General features: G+C 48.6%; 1 protein-coding gene across 2 annotated transcripts in view; it reads right to left on the bottom strand.

Moving 5' to 3' along the window:
• Positions 1-15,514, bottom strand: part of SPATA21 (spermatogenesis associated 21) — a 49,415-nt gene extending 33,901 nt beyond the window's left edge. For both annotated transcript variants that reach the window (XM_033228235.1, XM_033228236.1), the window contains exons 1-5: positions 15,230-15,514; positions 10,519-10,653; positions 8,326-8,505; positions 3,993-4,144; positions 1,155-1,362 (exon numbers count right to left, since the gene is read on the bottom strand). In XM_033228235.1, coding sequence (XP_033084126.1) covers positions 1,155-1,362; positions 3,993-4,144; positions 8,326-8,454 — 489 coding nt within the window. In that variant the 5' untranslated portion in view covers positions 8,455-8,505; positions 10,519-10,653; positions 15,230-15,514. The remainder of the gene's footprint in view (positions 1-1,154; positions 1,363-3,992; positions 4,145-8,325; positions 8,506-10,518; positions 10,654-15,229) is intronic.
• Positions 15,515-16,551: the final 1,037 nt, after the last annotated feature.

Below are 16,551 nucleotides of genomic sequence, written 5' to 3'. Positions count from 1 at the left end.
AAAAAAGATTTTGTGGTCAAATAAGTTTGGGAAAGGCAATATATTCTAACCATATCTTTTTTTTTTTGAGACAAGGTCTCACTCTGTCACCCAGGCTGGAGCACAGTGATATGATCTTGGCTCACTGCTACCTTGACCCCAGGCTCAGGGGATCCTCCCATCTCAGTATCTGGAGTAGCTGGGGCCACAGACATGTGCCACCACATCCAGCTAACTTTTGTATTTTTTGTAGGGACGGGGTTTCACCGTGTTGCCCTGATCTCAAACTCCTGGGCTCAAGCAGTCCTCCCGCCTCAGCCTCCCAAAGTGCTGGGATTACAGGCACAAGCCACGGCGCCTGGCCTCTAATCGTATCTTGCAAAATCTTACAAAGGCTCAGCAGCTAGTAAACTGCTTCCAGGATATCCTAGCATACAGAAACCTGTTTAGGCTTTGTTAAACTCAGCATGTCCCAATATTATCTGTATACACAACCTGGCACCTCCTCCCTCCCCGCTGCACCCACTGACATACCGTGGGGCCACTCTGGAAACAAGACTTATTTTTATTTTATTTATTTATTTTTTTGAGACGGAGTTTTGCTCTCATCACCTAGGTTGGAGTGCAATGGCGCGATCTCAGCTCACTGCAACTTCCACGTCTCCCGTTCAAGTGATTCTCCTGCCTTGGCCTCCTGAGTAGCTGGGATTACAGGCATGCACCACCACGCCTGGCTAATTTTATATTTTTAGTAGAGACGAGGTTTCACCATGTTGGCCAGGCTGGTCTCTACCTCAGGTGATCCGCCTGCTTTGGCCTCCAAAAGTGCTGGGATTAACAGGCGTGAGCCACCACGCCCGGCCTGGAAACAAGACTTAAATGCTTGTGATGTAGGCTGGGGGAATAGTCCAGTGACCCACAGACTGAGTGCTTGACATCTTCAGGGCACAGAGGGGAGCAAACACTCTGTAACCCAGGCTGGAGTGCAGTGGCCTGAACACAGCTCATTGCAGCCTTGACCTTCTGGGCTCAAGGGATCCCCCTGCCTCAGCCTGCCAAGTAGCTGGGACTACAGGTACATGCACCAGAATGGAGGGCATGGTGGGAGGGGCTCTTTCACCTCCTCTGTGATAGGTCATTCCATACCCTTCTTCCCAGATCTCCTAGGAGGGTACCTGGCAGCTCTCAGGAGGCTCATCCTCCCCGGTTCCCTGGTTCCGTTGCCTCCTCTGCTGGCCCTCGATCTCCTTTCTGGAGCCCAGCTGCTGCAGCCCTTCAGATCCTTCGGGAACCCAGGAAGGCAGCAACCCCAGCTCACTCTGATCCTGGCCTGCTTGCAGCTCCTGGGACCCTTCCTGGGGGACCCAAGAGGACTGCTGCTTCCTGGAGCAAATAGACAAAGTGACACTTCAGCTCCCAGACTGGGGCACTGTTCTATGTTCTTATAGGGTTAGGCATACCATAGGTGCATACCTAATGCCTGGAAGGACAAATGGAGGACTCACAGGAATTCCCCAAATCATAGATACTTTGATGTCAATGTTTGGGGGAGTTAAAATTTAAACTTTCAAAATTATTTGTAGAGACAAGGTCTCACTGTGTTGCCCAGGCTGGTCTTGAACTCCTGGGCTCAAGCAATCTTCCCACTTCGGCCTCCCGAAGTGCTGGGATTAGAGGTGTGCACCATTGCGTCCAGCCTAGAATTTAAGGTTTATAGTATTTTTTAAAACTATTTTTCAGAAAAAAATGAAACAAAAATCAGAACTGGGATGCATTGAAGACGAGAGATTTGAGCCTAAGGTCATAAAGCTAAAGATAACTTCAAAATTTGAAGCTGTGTCTATCTGATCTCACTTTAGTATTCTGGAGTGTTTCCTCCAAGCTTCTTCCTATGCATATGTATACTTACATTTTTTGAGACAGAGTCTTGCTGTGTCACCCAGGTTGGAATGCAGTGGCACAATCTCAGCTCACTGCAACCTCCACCTCCTGGGCTCAAGCAATCCTCCTGCCTTAGCCTCCCAAGTAGCTGAGACTACAGGCATATGCCACCATGCCTGGCTAATCTTATCATATTTTTTGTAGAGATGGGGTTTCACAATGTTGTCCAGGCTGGTCTTGAACTCCTGGGCTTAAGTAATCCTCCCACTTCAACCTCCCAAAGTGTTGAGATTACAGGCGTGAACTATGGTGCCTGGCCATTGCATACATACACACACACATACACACACACATATATATATATTTTGTTTTTTCTTTGAGACGGAATTTCCCTCTTGTTGCCCAGGCTGGAGTGCAGTGGTGTGATCTCGGCTCACTGCAACCTCCGCCTTCTGGGTTCAAGTGATTCTCCTGCCTTAGCCTCCCGAGTAGCTGGGATTACAGGCATGTGCCACCAAGCCCAGCTAATTTTATATATTTAGTAGAGACGGGGTTTTGCCATGTTGGCCAGGCTGGTTTAAAATCCCTGACCTCAGGTGATCCTCCCACCTTGATCTCCCAAAGTTCTGGGATTGCAGGTGTAAGCCACTGTGGCTGGCCTAGTCTACTTTCTTCAATTAACATCATAGCCTACATTTTTCCCATGCTAAAAATCCTTCAGAAACATGCTTTATATGTTTTTTACATTTATTAAATGTATAAAATTCCATATTTTATAGATAACCATCATTAACCATTTCCCTATTGTGTGGGCGCTTCAGGGGTTTCCAATTTTTTAGTATTTATTTATTTTTTTGTAGTTTTAGTAGAGGCGGGGTTTCACCATGTTGGCCAGGCTTCTCTTGAACTCCTGACCTCAGGTAATCCACTCACTTCGGCCTCCCAAAGTGCTGGGATTACAGGCGTGAGCCACTGCACCCGGCCCAATTTATTAGTATTTAAGATAATGTGACAGTGAAAATCTTTGTGCATAAAACTGCCTGAATCACCAACTATTTCCTCATGGTCTATTTCCAGAAATGGGTGAGAATAAAGATAGTTTCAAGGCAGTTTAAACAAATTGCCGCGTTGATGAAGCAGGTATGCCTAAATGGTTTCTGTTTCCACCAGCACGGTATGCAGTAGTTGTCTCAGTGGGCCTCGGACCTGGCTTGAGTTGTCTCTCCTAACTTTTCTTGTGGAGGAGGCTATTTAGGAGTTTCTGGTTATAGTCAAATCCAACTAAGCCAGCTAGTCTTTATTATTTCTATTACCCAAGCCTTTCACGTTGCCTTCTTTGGCTCGCTCTTGATTTTCTCTTTTTGAATATAGTCTTGTTGTAGAAAAATTTAAAAATATATACAAAATTTAGAAAACAATTACATGTATATTTTTATGTGTTCCTGTGCCTCCCAACCTTTTCTTGTTCATTATTCTGTTAATTCAGTGAATCTATATATATATATATTTTTTTTTTTTTTTTTTCTTTTTTTTCTAAGACAGTCTCACTCTGTCACCCAGGCTGGAGTACAGTGGTGCAATCTTGGCCCACTGCAAGCTCCGCCTCCTGGGTTCACCCCATTCTCCTGCCTCAGCCTCCTGAGTAGAGTAGCTGGGACTACAGGTGCCCACCACCACGCCTGGCTAATTTTTTGTATTTTCAGTAGAGATGGAGTGTCACTGTGTTCGCCAGGATGGTCTCGATCTCCCGACCTCGTGATCCGCCCACCTTGGCCTCCCAAAGTGCTGGGATTATAGGCGTGAGCCACTGCGCCCGGCCTTAGTGAATCAATATTTATAGAACATTTACTATGTGTCAGGCATAGTACTAGGTACGAGGGCTTTGAGGCTGAACCAGGTACATGATGCTCCTCAAACAAGACACATAAAAGATGTTTGTGGTCTCGTTGGGGGAGTTCAGACAAAAGGTGAACACGAACTCCTTAGTGCAACCCGTGCAGTGAAAGAGAAGGACAAGGTGCTGTGGCAGGTGGAGCTGCCTTGGCCTGGGAGTTCTCCATTCTCTCTCCTTCGCAAGTGGGCTACAGGGCGTTGTCTCCTGGACCTGTTCTCTGGAAAGCCCCTCAGCTCACCCTGGTCTTGCTGGAGGTCTCTGCTCCTGTGTCCTGAGCTCTGAAGGCCCCTCCTTGAATGTGTGTCTGTATCTGGGCCCCTTCTCTGGCCCTCCTGCAGCTGATGAGAGCTGCTTCCTGCTGCCCACTTCCGAAGCATCTGGAAACATGACCTGGACAGAGATATCCATGGCACTGGCTTGAGGGCTGGCATTGAGTACCCATTCTGGAGCGATCCCTCCCACTCCTCCCTGGGCACTCTCCTGGCCTCAAGGATAGGCAGATCCCGTGCCTGACTGGGGAAGCTGTTGGAGAGGGGTGAGCACGAACCAAGAGGCAGAGATGGGGGCTGGCCCTGCTGTTGCTGTTGCTCAGCACTTAAGGCTCTGGTACGAACTGGAGTCCAGATTAGTACCCGAGACAAGGGGATTGCCCTAAGGACAGCTTGAAAGAGCACCCTGGGGGACCTCAAGACTCTCACAAGGTCCAAGAGAGGCCTTTGACAATTCGCATGCCTTCAAAACGCAGGCTGTAGTTTGAACTGAGTTTCTATTTCATTTTTTGAGAGAGAGTTTCACTCTGTTGCCCAGGCCGGAGTGCAGTGGCGAGATCTCAGCCCACTGCAACCTTCACCTGCTGGGTTCAAGCGATTCTCGTGCCTCAGCTTCCCGAGTAGGTGGGATTAGAGGTGTGTGCCACTATGCCCAACTAATTTTTGTATTTTTTTTTTTTGTAGGCCAGGCCGGTCTCGAACTTCTGACCTCAAGCGATCCACCTGTCTCAGTCTCCCAAAGTGCTGGGCTTACAGGCATGAGCCACCGTGTCTGAACTGGGTTTTTTTTTTTTTTTTTTTTTTGAGACGGAGTCTCGCTCTGCCGCCCAGGCTGGAGTGCAGTGGCCGGATCTCAGCTCACTGCAAGCTCCGCCTCCCGGGTTCACGCCATTCTCCTGCCTCAGCCTCCGGAGTAGCTGGGACTACAGGTGCCCGCCACGTCGCCCGGCTAGTTTTTTTTTTGTATTTTTAGTAGAGATGGGGTTTCACCATGTTAGCCAGGATGGTCTCGATCTCCTGACCTCGTGATCCGCCCGTCTCGGCCTCCCAAAGTGCTGGGATTACAGGCTTGAGCCACCGCGCCCGGCCTGAACTGGGTTTTGATCACTATCATGGTTTGTCACTCTCCTACTGGGTGACCTGGAGCCAGTGATTGAGACCCAGCTCCAAGCATCACCAGAGTCAGCAAACTCCAAACGAATGGACTTGATTAATTGCCCTTGATATAATACAAGATTCTGATGTGAGCTAATACTAACAGGCACCTACTATGAGGCAGGGCCTGTGCTAGGTGCCTTCTAGGGATTTAACCCAGTTAGTCCTCACCGTAAAACAAATGAGGCTCAAAGAGGTGCAGTGACAAGGGGCCCAATGTCATACAGCTGGGTAAGTGGTGGGACTGGGACCCCATGACGATGCTTGTTGAAAAAATAAATGGGTGGGTGAAGGAAGCCCTGAATGTTCACCTCTAGCCTCTCTCCTAGCCTCCTCTTCCTAGCTTCCTGTCCTAACCTCCTCCCTCCAGGCCTTCTCCCTGCCCCAGGGAAAGCGAGGATTTATAACAGAGGCTACAGGGAACATACCCAAAGGCATGTTGACTTTTTTTGTTGTTGTTGTTTTCTTTTCCTTTTTGTGGAGAACGGGGTCTCGCTATATTGCCCAGGCAGGTCTCGGACTCCCAGACTCAAGCTGTCCTCCCACCTCTGCCTCCCTAAATGCTGGGATCACAAGCGTGAGCCACTGAATCTGGCTTTTTTTTTTTTTTTTTTGAGAGGGGGTCTCACTATGTTGCCCAGGCTGGACTTTAACTCCTGGGCTCAAGCAATCCACCCACCTCTGTCTCCCAAAGTGTTGGGATTGCAGGCATGAACGATGGCACCTGACTGACTTTTTATTTTATTTTATGTGTTTGTTTGTTTATTTATTTTTGAGACAGTTTCACTCTTGTTGCCCAGGCTGGAGTGCAATGGTGCAATCTCTGCTCACCGCAACCTCCACCTCCCAGGTTCAAGCGATTCTCCTGCCTCAGTCTCCCGAGTTGCTGGTATTACAGGCATGCGCCACCATGCCAGGCTAATTTTGTATTTTTAGTAGAGACCGAGTTTCTCCATGTTGGTCAGGGTGGTCTTGAATTCCCAACCTCAGGTCATCCACCCGCCTCAGCCTCCCAAAGTGCTGGGATTATAGGCATGAGCCACCGCGCCCGACTGGCTGACTTTTTAAATGGTGATATCTTTGGCCCTGAGGAAACTGGATGGGGAGGAGGGTCTTCTTTATGCTCTTCAGTTCATGCTACTTGGCACATTCAAAAAGAGGCTGGCAGGGCGTGGTGGCTCATACCTGTAATCTTAGCACTTTGGGAGGCCGAGGTGGGTGGATCACTTGGGGTCAGGAGTTTAAGACCAGCCTGTCCAACATGGTGAAATCCCATCTCTTCTAAAAATACAAAAAAATTAGATGAAAATCGCTTGAACCCAGGAGGCAGAGGTTGTAGTGAGCCAAGATCACACCATCGCACTCCAGCCTGGGTGACAGAACAAGACTCTTGTCTAAAAAAAAAAAAAAAAAAAAAAAAAAAAAAGACGCTGGGCACGGAGGCTTACACCTATAATCCCAACACTTTGGGAGGCTGAGGCAGGCAGATTACTTGAGCCCATGAGTTCAAGACCGGCCTGGGCAACATGATAAAGCCTTGTCTCTACAAAAAAATAAAAAATTAGCTCGGTGTGATGGCACATGCCACACCTATAGTTCTAGCTACTCAGGAGGCTGAGGCAGGAGGATTGCTTGAGCCTGGGAGTTCAAAGCTGCAGTGAGCCATGATCATGCCACTGTACTCCAGCCTGGGTGAGAGAGTGAGAGCCTGTCTCAAAAACAAACAAACAGGCTGGGCGCGGTGGCTCAAGCCTGTAATCCCAGCACTTTGGGAGGCCGAGACGGGCGGATCACGAGGTCAGGAGATCGAGACCATCCTGGCTAACACAGTGAAACCCCGTCTCTACTAAAAAAAATACAAAAAAAAAAAAACTAGCTGGGCGTGGTGGTGGGCACCTGTAGTCCCAGCTACTCGGGAGGCTGAGGCAGGAGAATGGCGTAAACCTGGGAGGCGGAGCTTGCAGTGAGCTGAGATCCGGCCACTGCACTCCAGCCTGGGCGACAGAGCGAGACTCAGTCTCAAAAACAAACAAACAAACAAACAAACACACAAACATATTTGGCCGGGCGCGGTGGCTCAAGCCTGTAATCCCAGCACTTTGGGAGGCCGAGACGGGCGGATCACAAGGTCAGGAGATCGAGACCATCCTGGCTAACATGGTGAAACCCCGTCTCTACAAAAAAAATACAAAAAACTAGCCGGGCAAGGTGGTGGGCGCCTGTAGTCCCAGCTACTCGGGAGGCTGAGGCAGGAGAATGGCATGAACCCGGGAGGCGGAGCTTGCAGTGAGCCAGGATCCGGCCACTACACTCCAGCCTGGGTGACAGAGCGAGACTCCATCTCAAAAAAAAAAAAAAAAAAGAAACGTATTTGATGGAAAGAGGCTGAGAGGTGTGATGGAAGCTTAGGATGCAGGCCGGGCGCTGTGGAGGGGCATGGAGGGAAGCCCTGAGTAGCTGTCAGGAGAATAAAGCTGGGCTGGAGGCTGCAATGGGAGTTTGGAGGCCATGGAAGGCACCTAGAAGAGCAGGCAGGCAATTCTGAGTTTGCTCACCCTGTAGCTCTTTCCGTTACAGAAGCCAACATTGTTTTTGGGAAGCTTCTCTTCTCCATTCAGCCCATGGGGCTCAGTGGAGCCACCTGTCACCTCTGTCTCCATTGTATCAAGAGATCTAGACCACTCCTCACTGCCATGGTGACTGGTTCAAGGATGAGCATCTAACCACAATCTGGGCCAATGACAGTGATGCTAGAGGCTTGCTTCAACTATTGCAAAGAGGCTCACTTCCTGTTGGAATGCTAAACCAGAGTATGTAAGATGGGAAGATGTAATCTTGGAGTGGCCAGGGTAATCCCTGCCGTCTTGCAGGGAGAGCTTGCCTGAGAATGAATCCAACACAGAGCAACATAGAGCCAAGAGATACTCATTTAGCACCTTGATCTAGCCATACCTGAAGTCTATGAATGCATTTGTCAGTTACCCAAACTGATGTATTCTCTTTTCTGCTTAATCCAGTTTGAATTGGGTTTTATGTCCATTTTTAACAGAGTCTTAATTAAAGCAGCTGGGGAAGAAGCCTGGGCAGGGGAAGGGAAAGGTGCCAGCTAGGAGTGAATGGATCAGAACATTGGGTGCAGGTCCCTATCTGGCTGACTCCTGGTATGGTGGGCTCAACACCAGCCCGCTTTATGGTGATCCTCAGGCCAGGGCTTGGCTGGGTCCCTGGAACCTTGATTCTACCCTCTGTGTACATCTGGGTGTTTCTGTTGTCCATGATGCCAGGGCCAACACAGGTGCCAAGTGAGGGGCATCAGCTACTGTGCTCCTACAGGAGAAATCCAATCAAGCTTCCCACCCAGCCCATCACCTAACTGCTGCTTCAGGAGCCCATGTGGAGCCTGTAATGTAGACAGCCTGGCTGGAGGGAAGAGGCGGGGCCAGGCCTCACAAGGAGAGGCATGCCTCAAAACCAGAGAGCTAGCCACGTGCCATTTACCCACATGCTTTTCCTAGTTCTCACAATGACCCTGAGGAAAAGGGGCTCTGGAAGGCACAAGACTTGCCCAAGATCCAACACCTGCTAGGTCGCAGACGAGGATTGGAACTATGGCCTGTTGAATCCCAAAACCCAGGCACTTTCCCTGTCTGCGACATTTCCTAAAGGGTATTCTTTGGCATACTGGTCCCTTGAGATGCTCCATGGGGTTCCAAGGCTAAATGCCTTTGGAAAGTGCTGTGATAAGCAAAATGATACAGGCTGTTTCCTGTACTACTTCTCAGAGCCTTTAAAATACTAATGTGCCTTTTAAAGAGAGTCCAAGAATGTCACAGCTGCTCCTGCTATAGAAGAAAACTCCATGTTCTTTTTTTTTTTTTTTTTTTTTTGAGACGGAGTCTAGCTCTATCGCCCAGGCTGGAGTGCAGTGGCCGGATCTCAGCTCACTGCAAGCTCCGCCTCCGGTGTTCATGCCATTCTCCTGCCTCAGCCTCCCAGGTAGCTGGGACTACAGGCGCCGCCACCTCGCCCGGCTAGTTTTTTGTAGTTTTTAGTAGAGACGGGGTTTCACCGTGTTAGCCAGAATGGTCTCGATCTCCTGACCTCGCGATCCGCCCGTCTCGGCCTCCCAAAGTGCTAGGATTACAGGCTTGAGCCACCGCGCCCGGCCCGCCATGTTCTTAAATGGAGCTAAGGAACAGGAACTGGGGACATCCGTCCATCTGTCTCAGGGCCCCAAGGTCTCCAGTGGCAATCTGCAGTTCACCAAAGCACCCACACCCTGCCCTGGACACATCCTTTCTTTTTTTTTTCTTTTTCTTTTTCTTTTCTTCTTCTTCTTTTTTTTTTTTTTTTTTTGAGACGGAGTCTCGCTCAGTCGCCCAGGCTAGAGTGCAATGGCGCGATCTCGGCTCACTGCAACCTCCGCCTCCCGGGTTCACGCCATTCTCCTGCCTTAGCCTCCAGAGTAGCTGGGACTACAGCCGCGACACCCGGCTAATTTTTTGTATTTTTAGTAGAGATGGGGTTTCACCGTGTTAGCCAGGATGGTCTCGATGTCCTGACCTCATGATCCGCCCGCCTTGGCCTCCCAAAGTGCTGGGATTACAGGCGTGAGCCACCGCGCCCGGCCTTCTTCTTCTTTTTGTTTTTGTTTTTGTTTTGTTTTGTTTTGTTTTTGTTTGTTTTGAGACAGAGTCTTGCTCTGTTGCCCAGGCTGGAGTGCAGTGGTGTGATCTTGGCTCACTGCAACCTCTGCCTACCGGGTTCAAGCAATTCTCCTGCCTCAGCCTCCCTGGTAGCTGGGATGATAGGCGGCCGCCACCACACCCGGCTAATTTTTGTATTTTTAGTAGAGATAGGGTTTCACCAGACTGGCCAGACTGGTCTTGAACTCCTGACCTCAAGTGATCCACCCGCCTCAGCCTCCCAAAGTGTTGGGATTACAGGGGTGAGCCACCGCACCTGGCCATTTCTAAAGGCTTTCTTACTGTCTCTCCTCCACCTCTTTCATCCAACCTCATATTCAGCTGTGCCACCACTCCCTACACAAATTTTCTGTTTTAATCCAGGCAGGCTCCTGCAATCCTAGTCCCACAGATCCCAGCCTCTGTGCCCACCTCCCATTTTTTCTATCTTTCTAATAGCCCCCAACCCAGTCTTCCAGCTCCTCCCTCTTCTCCAAGTTTCCAACCATCTCAGCTCTCTCTCCAGCCACTGAATTCCTTTGAGGCAACATCAGCGCCATTTCTATGGGTACATGGATCCCCTTTCACTGTTAACTAGTTTCCAGGAGTAAATCCTAACCCCACACCCCTTCTTCCCATAGTGAGACCGTATGACCTTGAAGATCTTGATGGTGCTTCTTCCACTTTATATCATGGCAGGCCCGCCAGCATCCATGGAGGAATCTTCTATGTGCTGGAAATCTTTGTAAACAGTATTCTAACAGCCCCTGTGAGGTCAGTGGGTTCAGCCCTGTTTTAAAGATAGGGAAATTAAGGCTCTGAGCAATGTCTTGTCCAATACCACGTGGCCAGTCTGCAGAGGAACTGGATTCAAACCCAGGCCTGTCTGACTCCCACGGCTGCCCATCTCACCATATCATTTTGTCTACAAAGAAGCTTAAGTCATTCATTCATTTCCTTGTGCAATCAATAACCATTTAATGACATGTGCCTGTGCTAGGGACGTCAGGCCTTGGGGGATACACTGGGTGTCCTGACGGTTCCCACAGTTTACCAGGGACACAGAGGAGGTGCACTTAATAGCTGCTGACACAAGTCCCCACTTCCTCTTCCTGTCCTCCAGGTCCTTCCTTCAGTTAGAGCTGCACCCCTACCATGCAAACCAGACCTCAGCTGGTTTGGTGGGGTGACCTCCCACCCCCGGTGCAGCTCTGGCCTCACAAAGGACCAGGCTCTCACCTGGAGCAGGAAAGTCAGAGCTGTGGCCAAGTCCTTCTCTCTTCCCTTGGAGTTCCTTGCCCCTCCCCAGCCTCTTTCCCATTAGGGTTCCCCTAACCATTCCCGCTTCCTCTGAGTCTTCCTGTCTCAGGGGTGGATGAACCACCTAGGGAAAATCTCCCCCCACGCCCCTCAAACACCCCCCCTGTTGTCCACTGTCTCTGCCTGAGAATGTGCAGGCTCAGACTTGGACTTCTCAGGCCTCAGTATTCTACAAACTGAAGTTTTACTGAAGTTTTACTGGAGCCCAGAGGGGTTCCAGCCCCCATCTGTCCACATCTGGAGCTTGCTAACTGTGAGAAGCTAGAAAACGAGGGGACGCCCCAACGCTAGTTAGAGGGGCTTGGAATCCAAGGGCAGAACAGGGAGAGAAGTCGACAAATATCGACCATGTCTCCCTTTCAGATCACTTGGGACCCTTTTTTGTTCACAGCTGTATTGAAATTTAACTCACATATCATACAGTTCACCCATTTAAAGTGTTACAATTCAATGGCTTTTAGGATATTCACAGAGTTGTGCAACCCTCGCCCTAATTCTAGAACGTTTTTATCACCCCAAAAAGAAACCCCACACCCCTTGGCCATCATCCCTAATCTTCCCACCCCCAACCCAGCCCTAGGTAACCACTGATCTACTTTCTGTCTTAGTGGATTTGTCTATTCTGGACATTCTGTATAAATGGAATCATACAATATGTGGTCCTTGGTGACTAGCTTCTTTCACTTAACATCATGTTTTCAAGGTTCATCCATGTTGTAGCACGTATCAGAATTTCACTCTTTTTATGGTTGATATTTCACTGTATGGATTTACCCCATTTTGTTGATCCATTCATCAGTAGATAGAAATTTGGGTTGTTTCTTTTTTTTCCCTTTTTTTTTTTGAGACAGGGTTTTGCTCTGTCACTTAGGTTGGAGTGCAGCAGTGCAATCATAGCTTACTATAGCCTCAAACTCCCCGGCTCAAGTGATCCTCCCACCTCAGCCTCTGAGTGGCTGGCTGGGACTAGAGATGCATGCCACCATGCCTGGCTCGTCTTAAAATTTTTAAATTTTAAGTAGAGGTGAGGTCTCATTAGGTTGCCCAGGCTGCTCAAGGTCCTGAGCTTAAGTGATCCTCCCGCCTTGGCCTCCCAAACTGCTGGGATTACAGGTGTGAGCCACCATGCCTGCACTGTTTCCACATTTTAGCTATTATGAATAATGCTGCTATGAACATTCATGTACAAGTTTTTATATGAACATACATTTGCATTTCTCTTGGGTATGTATCTAGGAGTGGAATTGCTGAGTCATATGTCAACTCTATGTTTAGTTTTTTAGTAATTGCCAGGCTTTCTCAAAGTGGCTGTATCATTTTACCTTCTTACCAGCAGCATATGAGTGTTCCAATTTTTCTGCATCCTCTCCAACACTTGTTATTATCTTTTTATTTTTTGTTTTTGAGACAGAGTCTTGCTCTATCACAGAGGACGGAGTGCAGTGGTATGATCATAGCTCACTGCAAATCCGACTGTGGGGTTCAAGGGATCCTCCCACCTTAGCCTCTTGAGTAGCTGAGAGTACAGGTACACACCACCACACCTGGCTAATTTTTAAATATTTTGTAGATGGGAATCTCACTATGTTGTCCAGGCTGGTCTTGAACTCCTGGGCTCAAGGAATCCTCCTGCCTTAGCCTCCCAATGTGTTGGGATTACAGGTGTCAGCCACTGTACCTGGCCTTACTTGTCTTTTTTATCATAGCTATCCTAGTGGGTGTGAGTGTAAAGTGTTATCTCATTCTGATTTTGATTTGCATTTCCCTAATGGCCGATAATGTTGAACATCTTCACGTGCTTATTGGCCATTTGTCTATCTTCTTTGAAAAAATGTCTATTCAGAGCCTTAGCCTTCATCTTTTTTTTTTTTTTTTTTGAGACGGAGTCTTGCTGTGTTGCCCAGGCTGGAGTGCAGCAGCCTAGTTCCAGCTTACTGCAACCTCCGCCTCCCATGTCCAAACAATTCTCCTGCCTCAGCCTCCCTAGTAGCTGGGATTACATACAGGTGCGCACCACCATGCCTGTCTAATTTTTGTATTTTTAGTAGAGATGTGGTTTTACCATGTGGACCAGGCTGGTCTCAAACTCCTGACCTCAGGTGATCTGCCCACCTCAGCCTCCCAAAGTGCTGGGATTACAGGTGTAAGTCACCACACCTGGCCCTGTTTTTTTTTTTTTTCAGACAGGGTCTTTACTCTGTCCATAGGCTGGACTGCAGTGGCATGAACGTGGCTCACTATAGCCTTGATCTCCTGGGCTCGGGTAATCCTCCCACTTCAGCCTCCCAAAGTGCTGAGATTACAGGCATGAGTCACAACACCCAGCCTCCCTTTGTCCATTTATTTTGGGTTGTCTTTTTATTGTTGCATGGTAAATGTTCTTTATACATTCTAGATACATGTTCCAAATCATATATATGATTTGCAAAGTTTTTCTCCCATTATGTGGATTGCATTTTCACCTTTTTGTCTTTTGAAGCACAAAAGTTTTAAATTTTTGTAAAAGTTCCATTTATTGGCCGGGTGCGGTGGCTCACACCTGTAATCCTAGCACTTTGGGAGGCCGAGGTGGGCGGATCACGAGATCAGGGGCTTGAGACCAGCCTGACCAACAAGGTGAAACCCCATCTCTACTAAAGATACAAAAAATTAGCTGGGCGTGGTGGCACGTGCCTGTAATCCCAGCACTTTGGGAGGCCGAGGTGGGCAGATCACCTGAGGTCGGGAGTTCGAGGCCAGCCTGACCAACATGGAAAAACCCTGTCTCTACTAAAAAAACAAAATTAGCTGGGCATGGTGGCACACCTCCCAGCTACTCGGGAGGCCGAGGAAGGAGAATTGCTTGAACCCGAGAGGTGGAGGGTTGCAGTGAGCCGAGATCGCACCATTCCACTCCAGCCTACTCGACAGGATGAGACTCTGTCTCATAAATAAATAAATAAATAAAAATAAAGACTACAGATAGGGTGCAGTGTATACTGCTCAGGGGATGGGTGGACCAAAATCTTACAAATCACCACTAAAGAAACTACTCATGCAGGGCAAGGTGGCTCACGCCTGTAATCCCAGCTCTTTGGGATGCCAAGGAGGGTGGATCACTTGAGGTCAGGAGTTCGAGATCACCTTGGCTAACATGGTGAAACCCTGTTTCTACTAAAAATACAAAAATTATCTGGGCATGGTGGTGCGTGCCTGTAATCCCAGGTACTCGGGAGGCTGAGGCAGGAGAATTGCTTGAACCTGGGAGATGGAGGTCGCAGTGAGCAGAGATTGCACCACTACACGCCAGCCTGGGCAACAGAGCAAGACTCCGTCTCAAAAAAAAAAATTTACTAATGTAACCAAAAAATAAAAAATAAAAAATAAAAACCAAAAAACATCAGGCCGGGCGCGGTGGCTCAAGCCTGTAATCCCAGCACTTTGGGAGGCCGAGACGGGCGGATCACGAGGTCAGGAGATCGAGACCATCCTGGCTAACACGGTGAAACCCCGTCTCTACTAAAAAATACAAAAAACTAGCCGGGCGAGGTGGCGGCGCCTGTAGTCCCAGCTACTCGGGAGGTTGAGGCAGGAGAATGGCGTAAACCCAGGAGGTGGAGCTTGCAGTGAGCTGAGATCCGGCCACTACACTCCAGCCTGGGCGACAGAGCGAGACTCCGTCTCAAAAAAACAAACAAACAAACAAACAAACAAACCAAAAACCAAAAAACAAAAAAACCCAAAAACCAAAAAACAAAACAACCTTAGTCATGTAGCCAAATACCACCTGTACCCCAGCAATAACCTATGGAAAAGTAAATAAATAAAAAGGTTTGAAATCAGGAAATGTGAGTCCTCCAACTTTGTTCTTTTTCAAAATTCTTTGGATATTGAGTGCCCCTTTTATAAGGGGTTTCCTCATCTGAAAAATGAGAGAATTTCTCTTGGAAATATCTATGATGGCAGGAAAATACAGCAGAGAAAGGTAAGTGACGTATCATCTATACGTCTGGAGGCTGTCAGGGAAAGCTTGTTCACATCACACCCCACCTTGGCCCTGCACCTACCAGAAATCAGATGAGTCACAGTGAGATTTTCCACCCCTGCTCACCACCTCGTACACAGGATGGACTCTGTCTGAGCCTATACTTTGCCTGTTGGCTCGAATTGGATTTGTTTGGTATACAGGGTAGTTAAACTGGGAACAGATGGCAGGTCCAATTATTCTCAGCAGCAGAGGTTTAGGAATGCATGTCAGGAATGTCCAGCCATGTGGTTAGGGTTTGAGAATAACGCAAGGGGCTGGCTGACCTCCAACTACTAGACAGTGTCATTTCCCCCAGCTTGTCACTGGGTCAGTGGCTCCCATTACACAGTGAGGATAACAATCGTTGCCTTGCCAACCTCACAGCAATTATTGTGCCAGGGTACTCTCTCCCAGAAAGCCTTCCCTGACTGTCCCCAGACTGTGTGGGGTTTCTTCTCTTTGCTCCCACAGCCCCCTGTGAATTTGCTTCATTATAGTATCTTTCATTCTGCGTTGCCAAAGACTGCTTTTCTCTCTGTCTCCTCCAGTCTGTGAGCTCCAGGGTGGTAGGAGCTGGACTGGCTGCATCTCAGTGACCCCAGTACTCAGCATCTGGCATAGAGTATGGGCTTGATGCCTGTTTTTGTTGGACTGAACAGAACTGACAGTGCTCTGAATGGCTGGGTGCGGTGGCTCATACCTGTAATCCCGGCACTTTGGGAGGCCAAGGTGGGTGGATCACTTGAGGTCGGGAGTTTTAGACCAGCCTGGCTAACATGGTGAAACCCTGTCTCTACTAAAAATACAAAAATTAGCCAGGCATGGTGGCGCATGCGTGTAGTCTCAGCTACTTGGGAGGCTGAGGCATGAGAATCGCTTGAACGTGGGAGGCAGAGGTTGCAGTGAGCTGAGATCGTGCCACTGCACTCCAGCCTGGGTGATAGAATGAGACTTAGTCTCAAAAAAAAAAAAAAAAAAGGAAAATAAGGCCAGGTATGGTGGCTCATGCCTGTAATCCTAGCACTTTGGAAGGCTGAGGCAGGAGGATCTCTTGAAGACAGGAATTCAAGACCAGCCTGGGCAACATAGCAAGACCCCTGTCTCTACAAAAAGTAAGAAAATTAGCAGGGTAGGGTGGTGTGCGTCTCTAGGCCCAGCTACTCAAAAGGCTGAGGCAGGAGGATCCCTTGAGCCTGGGAGTTTGAGGCTGCAATGAACGATGATTGCACTGTTGCATTCCAGTGTGGGGTGAGAGAGAGAGAGAGAGAGAGAGAGAGAGAGAGAGAGAGACTCTGTCTCAAAAAAAAAAAAAAAATAACCAATATTTGCAAAAACGTGAAGAAATTGAAACCCTTGTGAATG

This window comes from Trachypithecus francoisi, unplaced genomic scaffold (assembly GCF_009764315.1).
Source record: "Trachypithecus francoisi isolate TF-2019V2 unplaced genomic scaffold, Tfra_2.0 Lachesis_group12, whole genome shotgun sequence".
Taxonomy (NCBI): Eukaryota; Metazoa; Chordata; class Mammalia; order Primates; family Cercopithecidae; genus Trachypithecus; species Trachypithecus francoisi.
The sequence above is the reverse complement of the archived record's forward strand: the minus strand, read 5'-3'. Positions and strand labels throughout refer to the sequence as shown.